The following is a 20,397-nucleotide window of genomic DNA, read 5'->3' as shown; positions in this document are numbered from 1 at the left end:
GCTGCACTCACGCACCTCCTGCGGGAGGATGGAGCACAGCTCCTGCCCGCCCCACTGCTGGCTATCGCAGGCAAACCCCGGCTCGTCTGTCTTCCTGCAAAGCTCAAAACGTGAAAAATGAAGCTCAAGAAAAATTAGCCAAATTACCAGGCTAATCCTTCAGCAGCAATCGCTGCTCCGCTGCGCATCACTGAGATGAGATGGGGCAGCGTGGGTGGGAAGGGCTCCTAGGGCCGTGGCATGGGGCTGGATCTGCGCTCCCCACGCAGCTGAAGGGACATCGGGGTGGGTCCCACACCCACAGCCCCACAGGTAACCCCACGATGCTGACGGAGCTTGAGAGGAGGAATAAATGGAGGGCACAGGTGCCCCAGTGCCTGCAGACGGATGTGAAATCCGTGCTTACTTCCAGCAAATTGGGATGGCTCCAGCTGCTGACTCGAGCAATTCTGCTCCTGGCAGCACAGGGAACGCCGAGCCCAGCACAGCGGTGGCTGAGCAGCATCCTTGCTGTGGGGCAGCAGTGGAGCTGCAGGAAGCCTTGGGGAGCTTGGAGCCCTGCTCACCCCACAGCACCCACCGCAGTGTGGATCACTCACCCATCACAGCACCTTCCCCGTGTCACCATGCTGACAAACTGGAGGCCACCAAGGTAAGGCTGGAAGCGTGCAGCCAGAGTTACAGGGTGCAGATCCCCGTGGAGTCTGCTCTGGGTAGAACTGAGGCCTTTGGCTCCAGCCCTGGCACAGCTGAAAGGTGAAAAACGAAGTGGAGACAGCGCAGCCAGCATGGGTGAGTGCTGGTGAAGGGCTGGCACGGCCCAGCAGGACGGTGCCTGGAGAAGCCCATGGCACAAGGAGCCAGGCAGCACAGGGCTACTGCCATCACACCGCTCTTTGGCAGCTGCTATAAAGCGAAGGGGGCCGATGCTCAGATGTCTGCGTTGGAGACTGCCACCCCAGCACATCCCTGAGGCCCGGGAACCTCGTGCCAGGTGGCAAAGCCTCAGGAAGAAGAGGCACGAGGCAGCTGGCCGATGCCTGGGGCTGACTCGGAGCCTGGATGAAGATGAACCTGCCGTGCCAGCATCCTGCAGAGCTGGGCTGCACCATCCTCAGCTGCACGCCTGCAGCTCAGCTCACAGCACACTGCAGAGGCACCAGCACACTCAGGTTGGGTGCAGCCCAGGGTATCCCCCAGGAGGGCTGCACTGCCCTTCCCTTCACAGTGCCAGATTTCCCTGTGCTGGCTAAAGAGTGGAGCCACTTAAATCTCCTGTTTTAATTACGACTTAAAGCAGCAAACTGAAACTTCTATTTCAGTTCTTTCCCTAGCAGGGCTGCAAGGCCTCCTTCTAAGGAGAACAAAGCATCCTAATGAGGATCCAACCCCAGACACGTTGTTCTGAAGCAGTTTCTTTGCAGAGGATCTGGCATCCCTTTGTGCTCACCAGGAGAAGCTACAGACACATGTAAGCAGTTAGGGAGTCAACACGCATCCAGATACTTGCATTGATTACGCTGTATTAGGAAACAGTAAATTATTTATCAGGCTTTCTGACTCATGATTAGTGTAAAGCTGTTCTTGGATACAAATTGGAATCGTAATTAGGCATGCAGAAAACCAGCATCTGAAACCTGTTTTACCGAAGCAGCGTTAAGGTATTTTTCCCCTTTTGTAGCCAACATAATTATCAAAGAACGCTTTGCATGTATAAAATATCCATTTATTAAAACCAGAGACAGCTCTACGTGTGATCAATGAACTGAACCTGGTCACCAGGAAGCCACGATCCCAGAGGTGGTGCAGCTCAACTTCTCACACTTGACTTCTTTATCGATTAATCCCTGCACCCCCTCCCCTGCAGCCCTACACCCGTCTCCAATGGAGTTACCTCTCCACAGGTAACAGCCAACGTCTGAACCAGACCTCGTGCACGTGAGCAGAATCCAGTCTGGCCACAGGACCCTGTTTATCAGCCCAGAGATTATGGGAAAGAGGGGAAACAGTGATAATTTCATTAGAGTTGTGCTGCTTTTTTTTTCCCGTTTTAATTATCTAAGTCTTAATTAGTAGCAGGTAAGAGCTCTACTTGAACGTTTCTCCTGGACTCTAATTCACAGTGGAGAGGAAACAAGAGACCCAAGTGTCAAGCCCCGAGCTGCCAGACACTTTCCACCCAAAAATGTCAAAACACTTCACACATCCACCTCATACCCACACAGGATGCCAAGGGAGACACGAAGAGATGCCACATGCATCTGAAGCAGGAGAACCCAGCAAAGTGTCATCATCCGTGCTGGAATCCAGCCCGAGCCCTCCCCTCCTGCCCCTTGAGATTAGCACAGCAGTTGAGTAAGTAAATTCAAACCAGGATTTTGCCTAGAGGACAGGACTGACCCAGACCCAGCACGAGTCCAAGCAATCACTCCTGGATCCTCATTGCAGTCCCTGCTCCCTCTGACACCAGACCTGAGCTCGGCTCTGCACCCAGCAGCAGGGCACAGCCAGTGCCCGCTCTGAGGACACGGAGCCAGGAGCTCGAGCTCAACTTTCAGAGAGTGCCTGCAGCACTTGGGCACTTAAAGACGAGGAGGAGTGCAGGGTCACCCCAGGGGCACCGATGTCAGTCTCCCAGCATTCAAATCCACAGGCACACAAGTCCCGCTTGGCTGCTTCCACGGCCAGCAGCGTGGTGTCTGCCAAGAGGAAGGCAAGAGCAGCCAGCGAGTCAGCAGAGGGAAAGGAGCAGGCAGCCACGGGGGACTGCACCCTCCCCGCTTTGTGTGGGGTGAGAAGGGGCACTGACCTGGGGGCAGCAGGGTGATGCCGCAGCCGCCGCCGCCGGCCCCGGTCAGCTTGCTGTGCAGGCCATGCGAGGCTGTCACCCGGCACAGGCGGTCCAGGGAAGGATGGCCGACCCCGAGGACGTTCAGGTGGTGCTGGTTTATGTCAAAGAGTTCCTAAAAGCAATTGCAGACACGGGAGGTGAGCACGCACGGTGACGGCTGCTCCTCCCAGCCGACCCACGGCCACCTCGTTTCCACCATTTGGTCACCAGCGCGTCCCAGCACCAGGGACGAGGCCAGAGCCCGAGCGCTGCCGGCCTGCCTGCCTCTGCCCACCACTGCTTCCCGACCTCCTTGCTCAGAACAGAGAAAATCCTGGCCAAGCTGCTGGCGGATGTTCATTTCAGGTGCTAAATCAGAGCTGCCTGACACCTCCCAACTCTTCCACCTCCCCCGTCACAGGAGCATCGAGCTGGAGTCTGAGCGAGCCCCCTGCTGCCGTGGGAAGGGCACGAAGCCAGCACTGCTCATCGCTGCCTGTCACCCTGTGCTGAGATCTGTCCAGGGGACTTCTGACACAGCCAACTCAGAGGTGACACTGCTGGGGAGGTGATGTGGTGCCTTCCTCCCCGGGCTATGAGCCAAGGGGTCTCGCAGCACTGCCAGAACCCGGCACCCAGCATGGCAGGAGAGGGCCTCACACCCTCCAAGAGCGGCACAAACCACACCGTGCCACGGCTGTGGGGCTGAGGGACAGAGGGAAGTGCCTGGAGAGCCAGGAGGGATGCTGCAGGCAGCAGCAGTCACACTGCATGCCCTCAGGTCTCATGCCAGCATCACGCAGAACGGGGACTCCACCTGCAAGGAGATGAATCAGGCAGCTGCATGCAGTGTGCATATATCACAAGCTCTGTGCTGGGCTGGACACACGTCCATCCAGAGGCAGCTTTGTATGCCTGAGCGAGGGCACAGTGCTCTCTGTGATGATCCAAGACACCTGTCATCTCCTGATCCAAAGTCTGCCAGGAATCAGATGACAGCTTATGACACACTAGACTAGTTCGATGGTTCACGTACAGCGCTGTCCAGAACTGCCTATTTCAGAAGCAGCCAAATATATCTATGTATATGCTGCATATAATTATCCCTGTCTCCGTGGGCTCTTCAGACTCGAGACAGGCCAACAGATCCGATGAGGGACCAGCTCACTGCAGTTCTGCTTCCCTGGCATTGTTTGCAAGACTGTATGGCACCTCTCACACGAGGATCTCAAAGCACACCTCAGAGCAGCACACAGAAGCACTCCTCCTCCCCGTGCTCCTGACAGCTCAAGCAATGTGGCACTGGGCTGGGGAGGAACTGCCTGAAGTCACACTGCAAACGGCCTCCAGATCTCCCCCAGCTCTGCCTTCGTCCCTCCACAATGGGTATCAAAATCCCACCATCCTCTTGGTGAAAAGGGAGCGGGACTGTGCTGTCCTGTGCAAGGACAAGCAGAGGTCCTCACGGAGAGTCAAAGGGAGGATTCAGACGCTGTCAGGCTGTACTGCTGGTACCAAAAGGGTCCTGTCCAAGTCAGCTGGCACCCAGGGCCGGGCCAGGTTTGCACCAGCTGGGATGCTGCCACGTGTCCTTACAGCTGGAGGAACTGATGCTGCAGCATTCTCAGCTCTGCAAAAAAACTTCTTCCACTTGGAAGAGCATCTCCCCCCCCCACAGCAGCCTCTCCTACTTCAAAGCCAAGACAAATGCAGATCTTTGTATGCACCTCATGCATCAATGTCAGGTCAGCTCTGGCCATCGTTCCATTTGTTATTCTCTGGAGCCAGGACGAGTGGTGAGCGATGGGAGCTGGCTCATAACCAGTCCATCACAAACCAGTGGCTCCTGGGCTCTCTGCTTTTGCTCCAGACCTGGCAGTGACAGAGCAGTGGCTGTGTCTGGCTGCAATGTGGGGAGGCAGTGTCTCGAGGCCAAACACACTCCCTGTTTCTTAGCAAAGGGAAACAATACCCCCAGGGCTCCAAATCCCCAAAGCACCAGGGCCACTCCACCCCTGTGCACTGCTGTGGAGAGGCACGAGCACCATTTTGTCCCTTGGTTCCCAGAAGGGCATTAAAAGCACCACACAGAGACCACAGTTTCACTCTGACTTGAACACTTCCTGCTATCAAATTCTTTCTTAGACCTAATGTTCTTTAAATGACATTTTGATGTTCAACAGTAACAGTGTCTAAAAATAATGGTGAACAAGCCCCTCACCTCCAGCACAGGGTAATACTCCGGTGATGGATTTGTAGGCATCGCTTCCAGAACACTTTGGCACTGCTGAGAAATTGCATCGATGGAGTCCAGCACAGGGTTCATTATAGCAGGGAACTGAGAAGCAGGGAAGGAGAGATGTGAGCAGACTGCTCCCCCGACCTAATGCCACTGTGATAATGCCAGCCTTGGGCTCCTGGAGCGGGACTATTCCTTCCCCATTCAGTGCAACTCATTGACAGAGAAGCACAGTGCAGAGCAGCGTGACACTAAGCAGCTCACTCCTGCAGAAACTGGAGGAAGGAGCTATTCTTCTCACAGTTGCAAAGCTGTGATTTTTGCAGCAAACCCTGCTAATGCTGGAGAGGAAAGGAAGCCGAATTCTCGCTCCCGAAGGAGCTGGTGTTAGAGAGGAGCAAGCACAAGACAGCTCACAAGAGCTCCCGTGAGCCCTGTGCAAGTCTGAGCTCGCAGGGTTGTGTCCCCACAGCAGCCCAGCTCACACCCCCAGACCCACAGCCACGTGGACGCTGCACCTTCAGGATCTTCTCCTTGACCCCAGCCACCAGGACCTTGGTGCTCCGTGGGACTTTCGTGTTGGTCAGCAAGATCCTCAGCGTTGGCACCCTGCAAGCAACAAGACATCCCCCTAGCCCTTCCTTTCCCTGTACCCCAGCAGCTCCTGAGCCCCACGAGACAGCTGCTGCCCCCCCAACCCTTGAGGTCCATCTGAGCAAGATACCCAAGATAAAGAGTCCCATCAGTTTCGGGAAAGTTAAGCAGGCACTCAAGTGCTGGCTGGGTTCACACTTCTTACTCTTAGTTACAATGAACGACTGTACTAGAGTCATAAATAGGACTGGGATGTATTTACTGAAATCTGTGTTTTTCAAGGAAAATTTTTCCTTTGAAATACTATCTGTGAGACCAGCCAGCAGCAGCCATTAAGCACTAATAGAGCAATTTCATGCACTGTGAAAGATTTTAATGGAGTCAGATTATAGTTGGTTGGCAGGAGGCAGAGGGAAGATTCGGGACCCAGGCTTACTCTCTGCAGCTTGGTTTTCACACAGTCCTGCCACCAGGTAAGCAGAAGTTCCCCCTCCCCACAGTGTCATTTGCTGCCAGGAGCAGATCCGTTCCTGCTGCCCATAATGCCATGAAATTAATATTGATCCTTTGCTGTGTTCATTTAATGTCAGATAATGACCAAACATTTCATTGTTCTCGTCCACCCCAAACCAAGACAACACTCAAGCTACCCACACCCACGGCAAGATCTGGCTCCCCTTCCACCACACTGCTAGCAACCTCATCAATCTCCTGCCATGTCACATCCACCCCACACGCTCCTGACAGCTTCCACCCACCGTACGTAAGCGTTATTTTTAAACTCCAATATTACCTTTTTAATGATGTGATTTTTCCTGCTTGGTATCTCAGGGCTCCACCTAAAGTGAAATCCACGCACTGTGTGAGCACACAGCGAGCCGAGAGGGAACGCAGAGTCGTAAAGAGACAGAAGGTCTTTCATCTTCAGAAGCTCACCCACAGCACATGACAGTAATTGCAAGAAACACCAGCTAAATGAACCATGTTCTCAGACAGCGTGGATCTGCCTCACCCCACTGACTTAATGAGGGGGTCTGGCTGGACACAGTTAACCCAGTGCCTTTCCCTTTGCTCTCCTCTACTCCAGGGCTGCTTTTAATTTATTATTATTACTGATATTTTTTCTTTTTAAAGGCAGAGTTTGGCCAGCATTAAATCTTCACCAGTGAATCCAGCAGTGACTGCCGGGGCAGAGCCAAGCATGCAGCTTTCAGATTGGAATTCCATTGTCCGGAAGGAATCTCTCGCTTGGCTCCCGCTCTCACAGACACACTGAGATTAGGTCTCATTAGAAAGATTATTAAAAGAAAATCTCCACAGACACTTCCAAAACACTTGGAAGTCTCTGCTAATTGAAGGTAAATGGCAGCTGTCTCACAGCATTTTCTCCTGTGTTGTTTCTGGGACGGGATTACACGCCTTTGTTCGCAGCAGAACGTGGAAGTTTCAGCACTCTGCTGCAGGGTCTATGCCCAGGGATGCAGATGTGCAGAGCTGACGCAGCATCATCCCAGTTGCAGCTTACAGACAGGGCAAGCCAACACAGAGAAGGCTTCAAACAGGGATCTGGATTTGGAGCTTCTGGTCCCTTTGCTCTCCCTCGGTGCAGTGAGCATCCCTTTCCATCCAGCCTCCCTGCAGCAACCCCAGACAAGCCTCATCACCTGCAGAACTGCAGCTCGTGGCATCTGCTGCCTTCCACAGCTGACATGCGGTCTGCAGCACGGAACAGAAACGTGGCAGCTACTCCACCACCCCACAACACCTCCTCACCTCCTCCCCGTGCCGGGGAGCAGCAAACACATACGTACCCCATGTACCAACAGCATTATCCACACCCGAGGGATTGCCGTGGATCACACGCTCCCCCTGGAAGGCCCAGCTGTTGATCAGAGTCATCTCCTCCTCTGTCCACCTGCAAGGCAAGAAAAGGACTCAAACACACAACCAAAACCAGCACGCAAGGAGTGAGAGAAAGAAGCACATCAGGGGTAACTTCACGTGAGCCCAGACCCATCACCACCCCGACATCATTCCCACACACCGTGGCCTGAGATCCTGACATGCAAGACAGTGAACGCAGACACGATGTGAGAAGAGAGCACTAGAAGCTGCATTTCACACACGCAACCCCAGCCTCTAATTGCCAGCTGCTCAGCTGCAGAAGCCTCACAAATTGGGTCAAAAGATGCTGTTAGGACTGATTTACTAGCTCCAGCAAAGACTTTGATTTTTAGGGATTAACTCCTAACACTTGGAGGCACGCTGGGTGCTGGCACTTGCAACACAAAAGGGAACCAAATGCTGAACCTCGAGGTGTCATGCTAAAAACACAGGAACGGGGCTTTCTGTTGCCTTAAAAGCAGTCACACGTTGGTAAGTGCTTTGAGAGTTTAAATGCTGGCACAGAGGGCTTGGTGCTGGGTCACACTCGGCAAGGATCAAGGCCCCTGACTGAACATACTAATTAACAGACTGCAGCAACACAAAAAGCAAACACAGAGCTGCCAGTTCCCAAGCACTTGCTGGCTGCAGCTTCTCCACAATTCCACAACTGTACCTTCATAAAAGCCCACAGCTCTGGGCCTGCCTGTGCAAGGCAGCACCCACACAGCCACAGCTCTGAACTCGCAGTTTCCAAGCCCTGCCTCTCACTGTGCCCTCAATGAAAGCCTCAAAGCCAGCCCCAGGGATCCAGCTGGCACCCCTGCACCCCGCTGCGCCACCTGGGCTCTGCAGCCCACACACAGCACACGCACTCCAAGCTGCTCTTGGGATGGCCTGATGCACAGGAGCATCAGATGTATCAGCAGAGTTGTTCTGCTCAGACCCAAGCTGGCGTTCGAGAACGCACGTTCAGGTTTTTAGGACATGGAGCCCCAAACGGGGGGGGGGGGGGGACAGGAACAACATGACAGAGGCACAGACGGATTTTAGATGAGCATCAAGCACCCTTAAATAAAGGGGAACTGTTACTGACCACTGCTAGGGCAGGGCACAAGTTACAAGGAGCCACCTGCTAGCTGGAAGCCTCCTCCTCGAGCTCCCCGTTTCCTCAGGCCGCAGCTGAACATCTTTATCCATCTCCACACTTCTTTAATTTCACTTGCCAATGTTTAATCTGTGAAGCATTCAGGAAAACAGCTCACACCACCGCTACTCAAAATAGAAGCGCAGTTTGCTGTAAACCACTTGTTTTTAATCCTCTTTGAGAGGCTGTGATTCTTCTCTACACAGGAGTCATTATATCACGCTGTTCTTTTCTTGCCATGTTAAGCAAAAAACCTTCTGAAGTCTGACACCCCCATCTCTCGCCCCTCTGCGTGCCAGCTGGAAGGAAAAAAATCATGCTGTATTCAAGCTGAAGCTGAGAAGTGAGAGCGGGGAATGAAGACATCCTCGCTGCTCACTGCCTGGTTCAGAACTGGCCTTTCATTTCTCACGTCACGATGGGGAGATTTGCCTGAGCACAGCTCACAAATGGCTCCACTGCAGGAATGTGTTTCTGGGTCAGTCTGCTAGCTCAGGTTCTGGAGCAGAACACAGCCATCCCCTCTCGCTGTCTCACTTTCAGGCCCACACAAAATCCACAGAAGGGAGCTATAAAAGGTTGCACCTGGCAGGCAGTGAACAATGGAGGGTTCTGCAGCTCCAGCTGTGATATGCATCTTTAAACAGAGCCTCCTTAGACACACAGCAGAGCAGACCAGTTTTTCAAGATTGAGCTCCAATGGAAAGCAACACGGGGCGGAGGGAAAGAAACTCCCTTTCAACAGCCACTGATAAAGGGGAAACTCAGGCAGGAAATCAGAAGGAAATGGACCACATGCAGAAAAAAAATAAATCCATGTGAAAACAGAGTTTAAAGAAAGAAAGAATCCTCGACTCCTTGAGGACTCAAAGCAAAACCTAAAAGATGATCACAGAGAAGAAATAGAGGTTAAAAAAACGTATCTACCACGTTAAAGGGTGTGCTTTATTTTCATGACAAAATAAAGCTTTCTGTATCTCACGAACCAAACAGTGGATCAAACGTGCAAGTTTTACCAAGGCTCTGCACCCAGTTGCTTTTGTCAGAAGGGAGGAATTGTGAATGCTGTTCGTGGGCCAGAGCCTTGGGCAGGGCACGCTTCTGCTGCTGGGAGGACAGGCAGCAATGGGAGGGGAAGGGAAAGGAGCTGGGCTCAGGGGGCCACTGCCACCACCAGGACCCCAGCCCAGCAGCTGGCCACAGAGACTGGAATTTGCTACGAACGGGGCACAGCAGAATCCCCCACAGCCCTGAGGTGCGTGTTGGAGGCAGGGAGGTCTCCTGGAGGCATTACCTGGCTGTGGCCTCCCCATCCTTGAGGGGGCAGGAGATGGCTCCGCAGGCACGCAGCAGCGCTGCCCCCAGGCACACGGCGTAGGCAGCACTGGAGCCCAGCCCAGCTCCCGTGGGCAGCTCAGACCACACAGTGATGTCCACGCTGGGAACATCCCTGAAACACAAACATAGGTGGGGATGGTGAACCTCGACTTCCATCCTGAAACGTTTCAAAGGCAAAAGACGCCGAGGAGGACAGATCGTGGGAAGGGCTGGTTGAAAACTGGCAACATCAGCATTGCATAAGGCATCCGACACACAGGGCTTCAGTTAGCACAGCTGAGTAGCCTCACTAAGCCATTGTGCTAGAACAAAGCCCTGCTGAATTGGATCTGTGATTAGCACAGCTTGTCAAGCTGCTAGCAGGGCACTTTGTAACTAAGCACTTGGGTAGAACCGTAAAGAGACCCTTCAAGAGTTGAAAATACATTTTACATTTATTTCTAAATCAAGCCCAAGTATCACAGATTCACAGCTTATCACTGCATCCCACTGGAGCAGGAAGATGATGGACACTGAAACATGCACGTCTGTGCCCACACACTCCTGCTCTCCACTGAACTTGCCTGGGCTGCAACAGCCCTGAATTGTTACCCCAGGCTCTCAAATTCCAAAGGAGATTCAGCCCACAAGAGGTATCAGACACCGAATTCATAGCTCATCTCCACGGACATTCTTCCAACCTAATCCAGGATGACAGAAACCGCCTGCTGGGGCCAGAACAGATGTCTGTCTATCTGCTTCTGTTGCCTGTACAGGAAGGGTACGACACTGAAGCGTCTCAAAGTCAGGTGCTTAAGTGAGAGCAGATGACTCCCAGCCCACCTGCCTGAGGCACCCCATCCAGCCAGCACTGCTCAGAGCTCTGAGGCACACAGAGCCTAAATAAAGCACCGTTCCCTTCAATTTCCCCTTTTGCATCAAACATTTGCCTTCTTCCTGTGACCCCGGAGAAGCAATTAACAAGGAACACTCAAGCCAGCAGGTTTATTTTGGGGCAGGAGGACAACCTTACCCATACTTAGCTGAAATAGCCAGACACATATAGAGAAAGGCAAGAATGGCAAGGCAGTCAGGAGCTGAGGCATCGGCAGCAATTCCAGCAAACTCTCTCAGCAGATCCAGCTGTTCTGTGCTGGGGGACTTAGATTCATCAAAGTCAGCTACGGAGGCAAGCAGGGGAGAACTGAAACACTTAGAAACCAGAAAAGTGTTAAACTTGAACGCTGTATTTACAAGAACAACATCTTCGGTTACACCAGACAGAAACAGACTCTGAGCTAGTTTTGCATGCCACCTACGAGCCTTCTGGCTCAAAGAACACTCGAACATCCCATGTGAGAAAGGGCCCATAAGGATCATCCAGTCCAACTCCTAGCTTCACACAGAACCACCCCAAAATCAGACCGTGTATCTGAGAGCACTGTCCAGGCACTTCTGGAACCCTGTGGAGCTCAGTGCCATAAGCACAGCAGCGGGGGTCTGTTCCTGGAGCCAACACTCCTGGTGAGCATCTTCCTGATATCCAACGTGAGTGTTAAAATAAAGCGACCTGAACAAGCTGTATTTCTTCAGCAGCACATCTGCATTACACAGAGCTGTTTGGGTCAGAAGGGCCCTTTAGTGGCTGCTCCCACTGCCCGCAGTGCACAGGGGCACCCACAGCTCACAGCCCCATCCCCGGACCGTGGCTGTGTGCAGGGACGGGGCAGCACTGCCCCTCTGTGCACCCCGTGCCACTGCCTCACCGCCCTCAGTGTAAACGCTGGTTCTTTACACCCAACCCAGACCTCCCCTCTTTCAGCTTGGAGCATTTCCCCCTGCTGCATCGCAGGGGACTCTGCTGTGCCCCCCTTTCCTTCAGCCCTTCTCTCTCCTCGTTTCTATCTCAGCGTGCCCGCCCGGAGCTCGGCCTGCCAAACGCTCCGTGGGGATCCCCGCTCAGCGCAGAGGAGGTGCTCCACGCGGCCCCCAAAGGACGCACCGCGACCCCTCACCAGCCCGGGGGGGGGAATCAGTGCGTGAGAAGCGTCGGCCCCACCTGCGAGGCGGCCCCGCAGGGCGCGGAGCTCGGCCACGTCCCATCCCCTCCGCACGCCGACTCCGGGCAGGTGGACGCGGAGCCGCTCTCCGCCGCCGGGCCGCAGCCGCAGGAAGGTGCGCAGCCCCAACGCCACGGCCAGGGCGGCCTGCGGGAGAGACGAGGACGTGAGCGGGGCCGCACCGCCGCGGGGAGCGCTGAGCGGCGGGGCCCGTACCTTGCCGTGCACCACGGCGTGCTCCCCGTGCAGGATCACCTTCCCCGGGGCGGACAGCAGCAGCTCCGCCATCGCCGCCGCGGACTCGGAGGGTCCCGCGCCGCCGCGGCTTCAGCCACGTGCCGGCCGCGGGGCGGAGTGACGGCGCCGCTAGCCAATAGCAGCCGCGTCCCGCTTCACGCGCCTCACCTCAAGCCAATCGCGTCGCGCCGCGCGGGGGCGGGGTTTAAGGGCAGCCAATCGGGAAGCGGCGGCGCGGAGTGGCGCGGCGCTGGGGTGACGGCGGTGAGGCGGTACGGCGGCCGGGAGGCGATGCTGCTGCGGCGGGCAGCGGAGCGCGCCATCGGGACGCGGCTGCGGGCGGCGGCGGCGGCGGCGGGGGAAGGGCAGCGCCGTGCGGCCGGCAGGTGAGCGAGGGGCCGGGCCTCACGGCTTTGGTCGCCATGGGCTTCCCCTCGGAGCTGTGCTCCCCTTAGGGCCTGGATCGGGCCGCCCTGCGGGGCCGGGGCCTCTCCTCAGGGCCGTGCCCCCCCCCCCCCCAACGTCCGGGTCTCTCCGCAGCCGTGAGCGGGGCCCTGGCAGCACCCCCAGGATCTACACGAGGACGGGAGATGAAGGTAAGGCGCTGGAGGCGGTGGGGGGCACGGGGCAGAGCGCGACCCCTCACCCCGTGCGATTCTCAAAGGCTTTTCCAGCACCTTCACCGGGGAGAGGAGGCCCAAGGGCGACCGCGTCTTCGAAGCGCTGGGGACGACGGATGAGCTGAGCTGTGCCATCGGGTGAGGCCTGCTGCCCTGCTTTTGCTCAGGGAATAGCACACGCGGCTTGCACTGACCCCGCTCCTCTGCCTGCAGGCTTGCCAGCGAGCTGAGCAGTGAGAAGGGCCACGCGTTTGTTGGACAGCTTCACAAGGTGAGCGTTGGTGGTAGGCCCGACCTGCTGCACGCACTGCGTGTACTGAATTAACTGAGTATCACACGTTACTATAGAGCACCTGGTAAATACTTCAGACTCTGAGCCGTGATTACTCTCCAAGAGGTAAACTTCTGTAGCCTGAAAGGATGCTGGTAGATGGAGTAGGTTAGTTGTGAGCAGGCAGACGTGTCTGGGTGTACTCAGGTTGTTGCTCTGTGCAGTCACAGACACGAGTTAAGCTGTGCATGTAGCATTGGTTTTGAAACGGGAACATTACCACGTGGAGACAGCTCCCACCGTAGCAGTGCGTGGGAGATATGGTTATACTAGTTAGCTTTGCTGTGTACAGGAACTCAAAAGGAGCTAATTAGAGGCCCTATAAAGTTTTACTAAGTTGCCTCTGAAATATCCCAGGCAGTGGAGAGATGCTCCTCTTGGAAACAGATGTGCCATCGAGCCAGTGTTGTCTCCAGCTGCTTGTCACTGCTCTTCTCTTCCTTCTGAGGTTGCCTCTTTGGTGTTGTACCAGCAAAGGGATTATTTGAGCACGTCCCAGCGTGCTCTCTGCACAGTCAGCCAGGGTGGCTTAACGTGCCAGTGAAAACGAGTGCACGCAGTAATCTGGCTTCTCGTAAAGCAATTAGGGAGCACTTATCTGATCCCCCCTGCCAGCAGGCTGGGGATGATGAACAACAAGGGTAGGATCTTCTTTAATCAGCACAACCAGCTGTCGCCTCCCAGAGCTTGCTGGGTTGTACTGGAGCATCAAAGGATAATGAAAGCACTTCTCATTTTTGTCCTGGTTGCCACATCTAGGTCCAGTGTGTGCTGCAGGATGTGGGCTCCAACATCGCCACGCCTCTCTCCTCAGCCAGGGAAGCTCACTTAAGTAAGCTCAGAGGTTCTTTCCTGGGAGAACAGTTCTTGCATCCAGTCAGTGCCACACTGGTGCTGGGGAGGCTCTCCCAGCACGTGGTAGTCAGAGCTGCCCAGGGGCTGCTCACAGCACGTGTGTGGGTACTGGATGAGCAGCACGTGATCTCACAAGCTGCTGCAGCTGCATCGTGTGACTGGAGTGTAAGTTGCCCTGGGGCACTGCCCCAGAATTGACAGCAGCCACCGCTGGTGGATGGGAGCTGGACTTGCTCAAGCAGGGCGATTTTGGGGGGATGCTTTCTTAAGGCATGCTAGTCTAAGAAATGTGAAAGTAGAGCCCTATCTGTAGGCTGAATGACTTGCACATTTCTTATAGCTGACTTCGCTTTTCCCTCTGTAGAGAGAACATCTTTTAGTGAGGAGCCTGTTCTGGAGCTGGAGAAGTGGATTGACAGATACTCAGAGCAGCTTCCTCCGCTTAGAGCTTTCATCTTGCCAGTAGGTACTGCTTATGCCACTCCCTGACAGGGGAAGGCTGGCCTTGTTAGGGAAAACCTGCTTTACTGTTCCCCTTGGGAGCTGGGGGAAAACAGGTTGTGAAGCTGTTACTTGTGTGGACAAACAGCAAGGAAAGCAGAGAGAAGGAACAGGTCGAGTTAAATTTCCACATACTTGTGCCATAATGCAGCGCTCAGTTGTGCACGTGAGGGATGTGATAAGCTTTGTGCAGTTACACAGTAAGGTGGATGGTTATGTGTTGTTAGCAGACACTGATGTGCTGTTTTGTTGTCGTTGCAGTCAGGAGGTAAAAGCAGTGCTGCTCTCCATTTGTCCCGAGCTGTCTGTCGCAGAGCTGAGAGGTGGTGAGTGTTGGCTGAACAGCCACAGCTGTTCTGCACCCAGCTCTGTTTGTGTTGGTCACATTCTTAGAGTGCAGTCAGCAAAAAAACCAAATCTCTCTTCCTTCCCTGGGCTGGTTCATACGAGCTACAAACTTCAGAAGGGACAGGTTTACATTGAGATGTGTCTGTGTGTTCACTGAGAGCACGTGGCAGCTGGGGCACTGGCAGGCCGAGTGTGGTGAGCTCTGGTGCTGCAGAAGATTGGGCTCGTTTGTTTGCTCAGAGATAGCCAGATAAATTCACTGAAACTCTCCTTTCGTTGCCTAGTGTGGTTCCCTTGATACAAGCAGGGGAAGCAGATCCAAACGTGGCCAAATATTTAAACAGGTAAAGAAATCCATCTCCTTTTTCTGTACTACTGAAGCATGCTTGGTGGTGTTCCCTCACTCTCACTGTAAAACCGTGGGGCTTCACCTTTCAAGGAGCTTACCTTCTAAATTAAGACCTTTGAAGTCTGAAGAAGCAGCTTTTAAAAATGTACTGTTGCATGGCCTGTGTCTGCAGAGGGGTGCTGGGGGAGGGGGCGGCCACTTGGCTATCTTCTTCAAGGTGGGAATCACTTCTTGTGTGCTCTCCCTGCCTTGCTTTACCTGCAGTTGGTGTGCTGGAATGGAACGAGCTTTGTTGCACAGCTGCATGCTGCTGGGTACTCCTGATGGCAGTAGTTAGTTTCATTGCTTTTCCCTTGGTTTACAGACTGAGTGATTACCTCTTCGTTTTGGCACGTTATGCTGCAATGAAGGAAGGGAAGGAAGAGAAAATCTATACAAAGCCAGAACCATAACTGGGAGCTGGGATGTTTGTTTTGTAGACCTTGGAAAGCTAAATCCAGCAGAGTGCTTTCCCCAGGCACGGATGGGAAAGAGAGCAAGCCTGAATTGGGAATGTGAGCTGCCAAAGACTTCCAGTTAACGTGATCAGGACCTTGTTCATAATTGCTGTGAGGAACACAGCTGTTCTGTTCACTAGGCCTCCTAGTAACACAGTGCTGTTGCTTTCAGAATTACTCTTCCCCCTGGATCAGAGCTGAGACAGGAGACTTCTAATAACTCCAGCTCATTTCTGAGTTGTCTTAATTTCCCTGGGCAGCAGCAGGTTCTGTGGGGAGGCTTTGACAGGGCTCTGAGGTATGAAGAAAAGAAAACAATCAGCTTTCCTTTGTAAGTCATAATGCTCATACAGAACAGGCACTGTGCTGAGATTCAGGAACTCTGTCCACAAGCTTTGAAATAATAAATGTGATTTACTTGTACCAAAGGGCCCTTAACTGTCATGCTTTAATACTGAGCCCAGCTTGCTTTTCTTTTTTAAGTTGCTTTCAATCCATCAGCCCTGGCTGAAGCTGAGCTGTGTAGATTTACAGGAACACACTTAGAATTCTTTGGCTCTGGCTGTCTCTCTTTATGCACATGAAAAATGTGTCCGTGCTGACAATCCCACACATCCTCTGCCAGGAACAGGCTCGTGCAGGACAGGGATTAAAAGAGGAAGGGCCAAATCCCGCAGGTCGTGTGCAGGCAAGATCTGCTCAGTTAGCTGGGGTTAACTCCCTGCAGGGCTGCCCTCCCAGCACACAGACCCCTCGAGAATTGGCTGCAGGAATTAGAGTCCAGATACCTGGACAAGTATCTGTGAGCCAGGGACCACTCAGGTCCAGTCTGCGCTTAAAGGGGTTGAGATGAGTAGCAGGGGCCTGGAGCTTTTTCAGCTGATGCAGTGAGAGGTGAAAGATAGAGACCAATAGCTACAGGAGTTCGTATCTCACACCCAGGAACGGCCTCAGGAGTTTCACTCCCGTGGAGCTTTCAGCAGAGGGCAGTGGAAGGTGTCCTGAGGCTCAGAGAACCGGGCTGCAGACATCACAATGGCATTTCCAAAGCAGAAGGCAGTGCTGGGAGCCCACCGAGCTCAGCTGAGCACTCCGTCCTGCAGAACAGCTGCAAGCTTTGCTGCGTTTCTTAAAACATTTCTTCACTTACTCTTTGTGGCAAATTTAATCGTGTCAGTTTTCGTGATAGAATAGCCAGACATTACAGTTGAAGTCCAAGTCTCTTACAGGTTGGTAGTCTGGAAGGGTACGTGTGAGATGTGTTGGTTTAAGCCTTCTCCTCCTCCTGTGGAGGAGCATCCCAGGAAGGTGGGGGCTGCAGGGTGGTCGCAGGGGTTAAGAGAGCCTGCCCTGCAGTAAGGGTGGCACTCCTGGTGGTGGGAGCTTCTAAGCCACACAGTTTCCACTGTTCAGTTATTTCAAGTAGGAACAACTTTGAAGTTGTTCCCCAGAAGAGGCTGTGGCTTTTGTGTTAACCTCTGATAATCAGAGTGGGGTCAGCGTGAAGAACACCCAGCACTGAGAGACACTGCTGTCTCATTATTCACCCCTTTTTTGTTGTTTTTTTTTTTTTTAAACACATATTTCATGGCTATTGTTAATGCACATTTTTCACAGAGTCATTTTCCAAGCCTTAGCCTGTAGCACATCCCAGTGACAAATGCTCTTGATTGGGACTGTACCGTCAGCTGCAATGTCACATCAGACATTTCCTCAATGCCTGCTCCAGACAGGCCATCCACTTTTATGATAGCTCTGTCTCGGTGATCACTATTGAACCTTAAGAATCTAGAGGCTTTTCAAGTTTAATTGAATAAAATTCTTTGCAGTATAAATTCTTCATGAATGCTATATAAATCAGCTCCAAGATGGATTTATAGTATTTTCTTTTTTTTTCCAGCTGGGGGGAAGAAATCTCAGTACTGTTTTGGGACCAAAGCTAGTATTGTTTTGAGTGCAAGGAGGAATAAATTTAGCTACCACGCTCTAAATTTATTAGGGTTCACTCAGCTTCCAGCTCTCTCTTTGTACCCAAACAGGTCCATGCAATTGTTTCTGCATGGCTGAAGCTGAGGGATGCTATGAGGGATGGTAGTGGCTGGGGTGCCTCTGCTTTCCAGACAGGCAGGCACAGGGAGAACTCGGGCTGAGAGCAATCCCAACCCCACGGGACCACACTTGGCTCTCAGTGAGCTCACAGCCTGCAGTGTTTGCCCAGTGCTTTAGCACTGCGTTGTGCAGCACTTGCCTGTATGCTGGTCCACGCAGGGACACGGGACCTTTTGCACCAGCTTCTAGTGTGGCTGAGCTGGCAGCTGCTACCACTCGGGGGGCAGCATACAGGAATGCCTCAGAGCCTAGCAAGAGAAGGGACAGGTGAGCAAAGAATCACTGCAACGAAGTACAAGCTTTAAAACTAGTCAGGTGTTGGTGCTGGGCTTGGTTTTCCCAAGTCATTCAGTCGCACCCAGCAAATGCAGCCATACAACACAGGCATTCCAGTGCCTGCACCTCATTAATATAACAGGAGAAAGGCAGATGCTGTGTCCGTGCTGACCGTCTGCAGAGCCCAGACACATTCCTGCCTAGCAGGGTTCCTTATTTATGATCACGTTGGAGCTGCCAGCAGAGACATATGCTGCTAAGGGTCGTTTATTCTTGTTTGTAAAATGTATGGCTGCTCCTAGCTTACGTACTGTCAAAACTGGAAGAACTGGCCCCAAAATCTCTTGCTGCATGATTGGATCAGACGCCTGTACATCTGTTAACGCTGTAGGAGCTGTAAAATGAAATAAGTTTCACTATAACTCAAGCACCTCTATTACCACCACAACGCGAGCAGCAGAGCTGGCTGCTGCTCTTGCAGAAATGACACAAACATACATTTTGCCAAGTTGTATGTAAATTTATACAAGGCACCGTTCCCTCTGCTGAGGCAGAGAAGGATTGGTGTGGGCACGTTCCCCCACGCTGAGGGATGCAGCCATAGGGGAGGTCTTGGGGTGCACACAGCCACCCTGCACCAGCCCCTGCCCAGAGCACAGTGCTGTGGAAGGCAGGAACCACCGGGCTGCAGGGAAGTCAGGGACTCGGGGTGCTAGGAGCAGCAAGAAGAGCTGCCTGCTCCCAAAACGTGCCCCTGCCTGGGGGGGAACCCCAGCAGCACTCCAGGTCTAGCAGTCCAGCTCCGCTCTGTGCCCCACGTGCACGGGCCCAGCACCTCAGCGTGCACAGAGCCAGCCCTGACTAACTCCCGCTCACTTCTCAGTGCTGGAGAAGCAGGCACTTTGCAGGCCTGGCTGTCTGTTGCCAGCTTTCTGCCTTCACAGCATCTGCTGCGAGATTTCTTTTTGCCGTTTCTGACAGTGCCATATGCCTCAGTGTCAAAACAATGGTACTTGCACACTGACTGGGAGCCCTGGGCCATGCTCCCACCGAGCCCGAGCCCCAGCTGAGCCCCAGCTGAGCCCCAGCACCCACGGGGCTGCCCCAAGCACTGCAGGGAAGCAGGACCAGCAGCCACAGCTCTGTGCCATGTGAAGGGCCCCGCCAGCACCTGCTTGCACTGAGGACAACAAACCCCACTTAAGGGCTATCACTGCACCCTGCAAGACTACACACAGCGTTTCTGCAAGCATATTCTACAACACAAACCCTGCTCCAAAGAACCCTGCCAGGTCCCTTCAGGCTCAGAACTGCTCACAGCCACACAGGCAGTGCCCCAGGGAGCCCAGCTCAGGGCTGCCAGAGCACGTGTGCCAGGAACCAGCCTGACAAAAGGGATCCCCAGGCACCCAGCAGCCTCCAAGCCCACCCCACCGCCTGCTGGCAGAGGCACCGATGCCCCAGAGGTCTGCTCCCACCCTGCTGTGCTCTCTGCACATGATACTCTGTGGTTTCCCTACCCCTGGGGAAAGGAAGAAGAACCATCCGATCATCATACCAGCTTTATTTTCCTCTTCCCTGCGTTGCTTACACAAGGGATGTACCAAGGTCTCCACAGCAGCAAGTCTTCTATAGAAAAAATAGTCATTAATCTCCCGTGGCAAAGCCATCCCTGTCCTACAAAGGACACCCGCACAGAACACAGCAGTGCAGGCAGGGACTGTGCTCAGCCCCCACTCAGCTGAAATCGTGTTAAAGACTCTCAGTCACACAGGAGTCAGCTTCTCAAGAGGAATATGACTGCTGCACACACAGTCACCAGGGTGACTACTACACAATCACGTTTTATCCACTAGCTACAGAATTGGGTGTACTGTCTCGTAGTGCAATATCTCCAGGTTGGGAGGGACCAAGCTAAGACCACGTTAAGATCTTCTCTAGGAATTGTACTCCTGAGGAATGAAGGGAAAAAAGGGGAGTGAGGATTTCACTTCATTGTGTTCCAAGTGTTTCACACAACCATCCCTGTGCTCACACCGCGACTCCGAGAGAAAGGGATCCTGTGTTCAGTTTAACCCAGGAATGGTACAACTCAGAGCCTGAACCTCTCAGCTACACAGTGAACGCCTCACACTGAAATGCTCTTCAAATAAAACACAAAGCAACTACAACCCAGCCCCAGACAATTATTACTATCATCTTT

At 53.5% G+C, this 20,397-nt stretch overlaps 2 protein-coding genes across 2 annotated transcripts; one reads left to right on the top strand and one right to left on the bottom strand.

Moving 5' to 3' along the window:
• Positions 1–1,704: 1,704 nt before the first annotated feature.
• Positions 1,705–12,401, bottom strand: MVK (mevalonate kinase). Its single transcript, XM_065739281.1, has 10 exons — positions 12,288–12,401; positions 12,071–12,218; positions 11,045–11,192; positions 9,989–10,144; positions 7,475–7,578; positions 6,457–6,502; positions 5,588–5,678; positions 5,052–5,168; positions 2,810–2,963; positions 1,705–2,699 (listed from the first exon to the last, which is right to left on the bottom strand). The coding sequence occupies exons 1-10, from the start codon at positions 12,357–12,359 to the stop codon at positions 2,548–2,550; spliced, it is 1,188 nt and encodes a 395-aa protein (XP_065595353.1). The 5' UTR covers positions 12,360–12,401; the 3' UTR covers positions 1,705–2,547.
• Positions 12,402–12,599: 198 nt separating this feature from the next.
• Positions 12,600–16,474, top strand: MMAB (metabolism of cobalamin associated B). Its single transcript, XM_065738729.1, has 9 exons — positions 12,600–12,694; positions 12,849–12,904; positions 12,973–13,066; positions 13,142–13,199; positions 14,019–14,091; positions 14,479–14,576; positions 14,877–14,941; positions 15,248–15,307; positions 15,677–16,474. Exons 1-9 carry the CDS (start codon positions 12,600–12,602, stop codon positions 15,762–15,764), a joined length of 687 nt encoding a protein of 228 aa, XP_065594801.1. The 3' UTR covers positions 15,765–16,474.
• Positions 16,475–20,397: the final 3,923 nt, after the last annotated feature.

Source organism: Cyrtonyx montezumae, unplaced genomic scaffold (genome assembly GCF_038088225.1).
Source record: "Cyrtonyx montezumae isolate F1298 unplaced genomic scaffold, pur_monq_1.0 scaffold_23, whole genome shotgun sequence".
Classification (NCBI taxonomy): Eukaryota; Metazoa; Chordata; class Aves; order Galliformes; family Odontophoridae; genus Cyrtonyx; species Cyrtonyx montezumae.
Note: the sequence above shows the minus strand (reverse complement) of the source record. Positions and strands in the feature narration are given on the sequence as shown.

Excerpts from the sequence above, each read along its gene's own strand:
- MVK (XM_065739281.1), bottom strand. The coding sequence starts at position 12,359 with ATGGCGGAGCTGCTGCTGTCCGCCCCGGGGAAGGTGATCCTGCACGGG. Across the intron at positions 7,579-9,988 it reads GATGGGGAGGCCACAGCCAG|GTGGACAGAGGAGGAGATGA; the intron begins GTAATGCCTCCA and ends CTTGCCTTGCAG. Across the intron at positions 5,169-5,587 it reads TCAAGGAGAAGATCCTGAAG|TTCCCTGCTATAATGAACCC; the intron begins GTGCAGCGTCCA and ends CCTGCTTCTCAG.
- MMAB (XM_065738729.1), top strand. The coding sequence starts at position 12,600 with ATGCTGCTGCGGCGGGCAGCGGAGCGCGCCATCGGGACGCGGCTGCGG. Across the intron at positions 13,200-14,018 it reads TTGTTGGACAGCTTCACAAG|GTCCAGTGTGTGCTGCAGGA; the intron begins GTGAGCGTTGGT and ends TGCCACATCTAG. Across the intron at positions 14,942-15,247 it reads TGTCGCAGAGCTGAGAGGTG|TGTGGTTCCCTTGATACAAG; the intron begins GTGAGTGTTGGC and ends TTCGTTGCCTAG.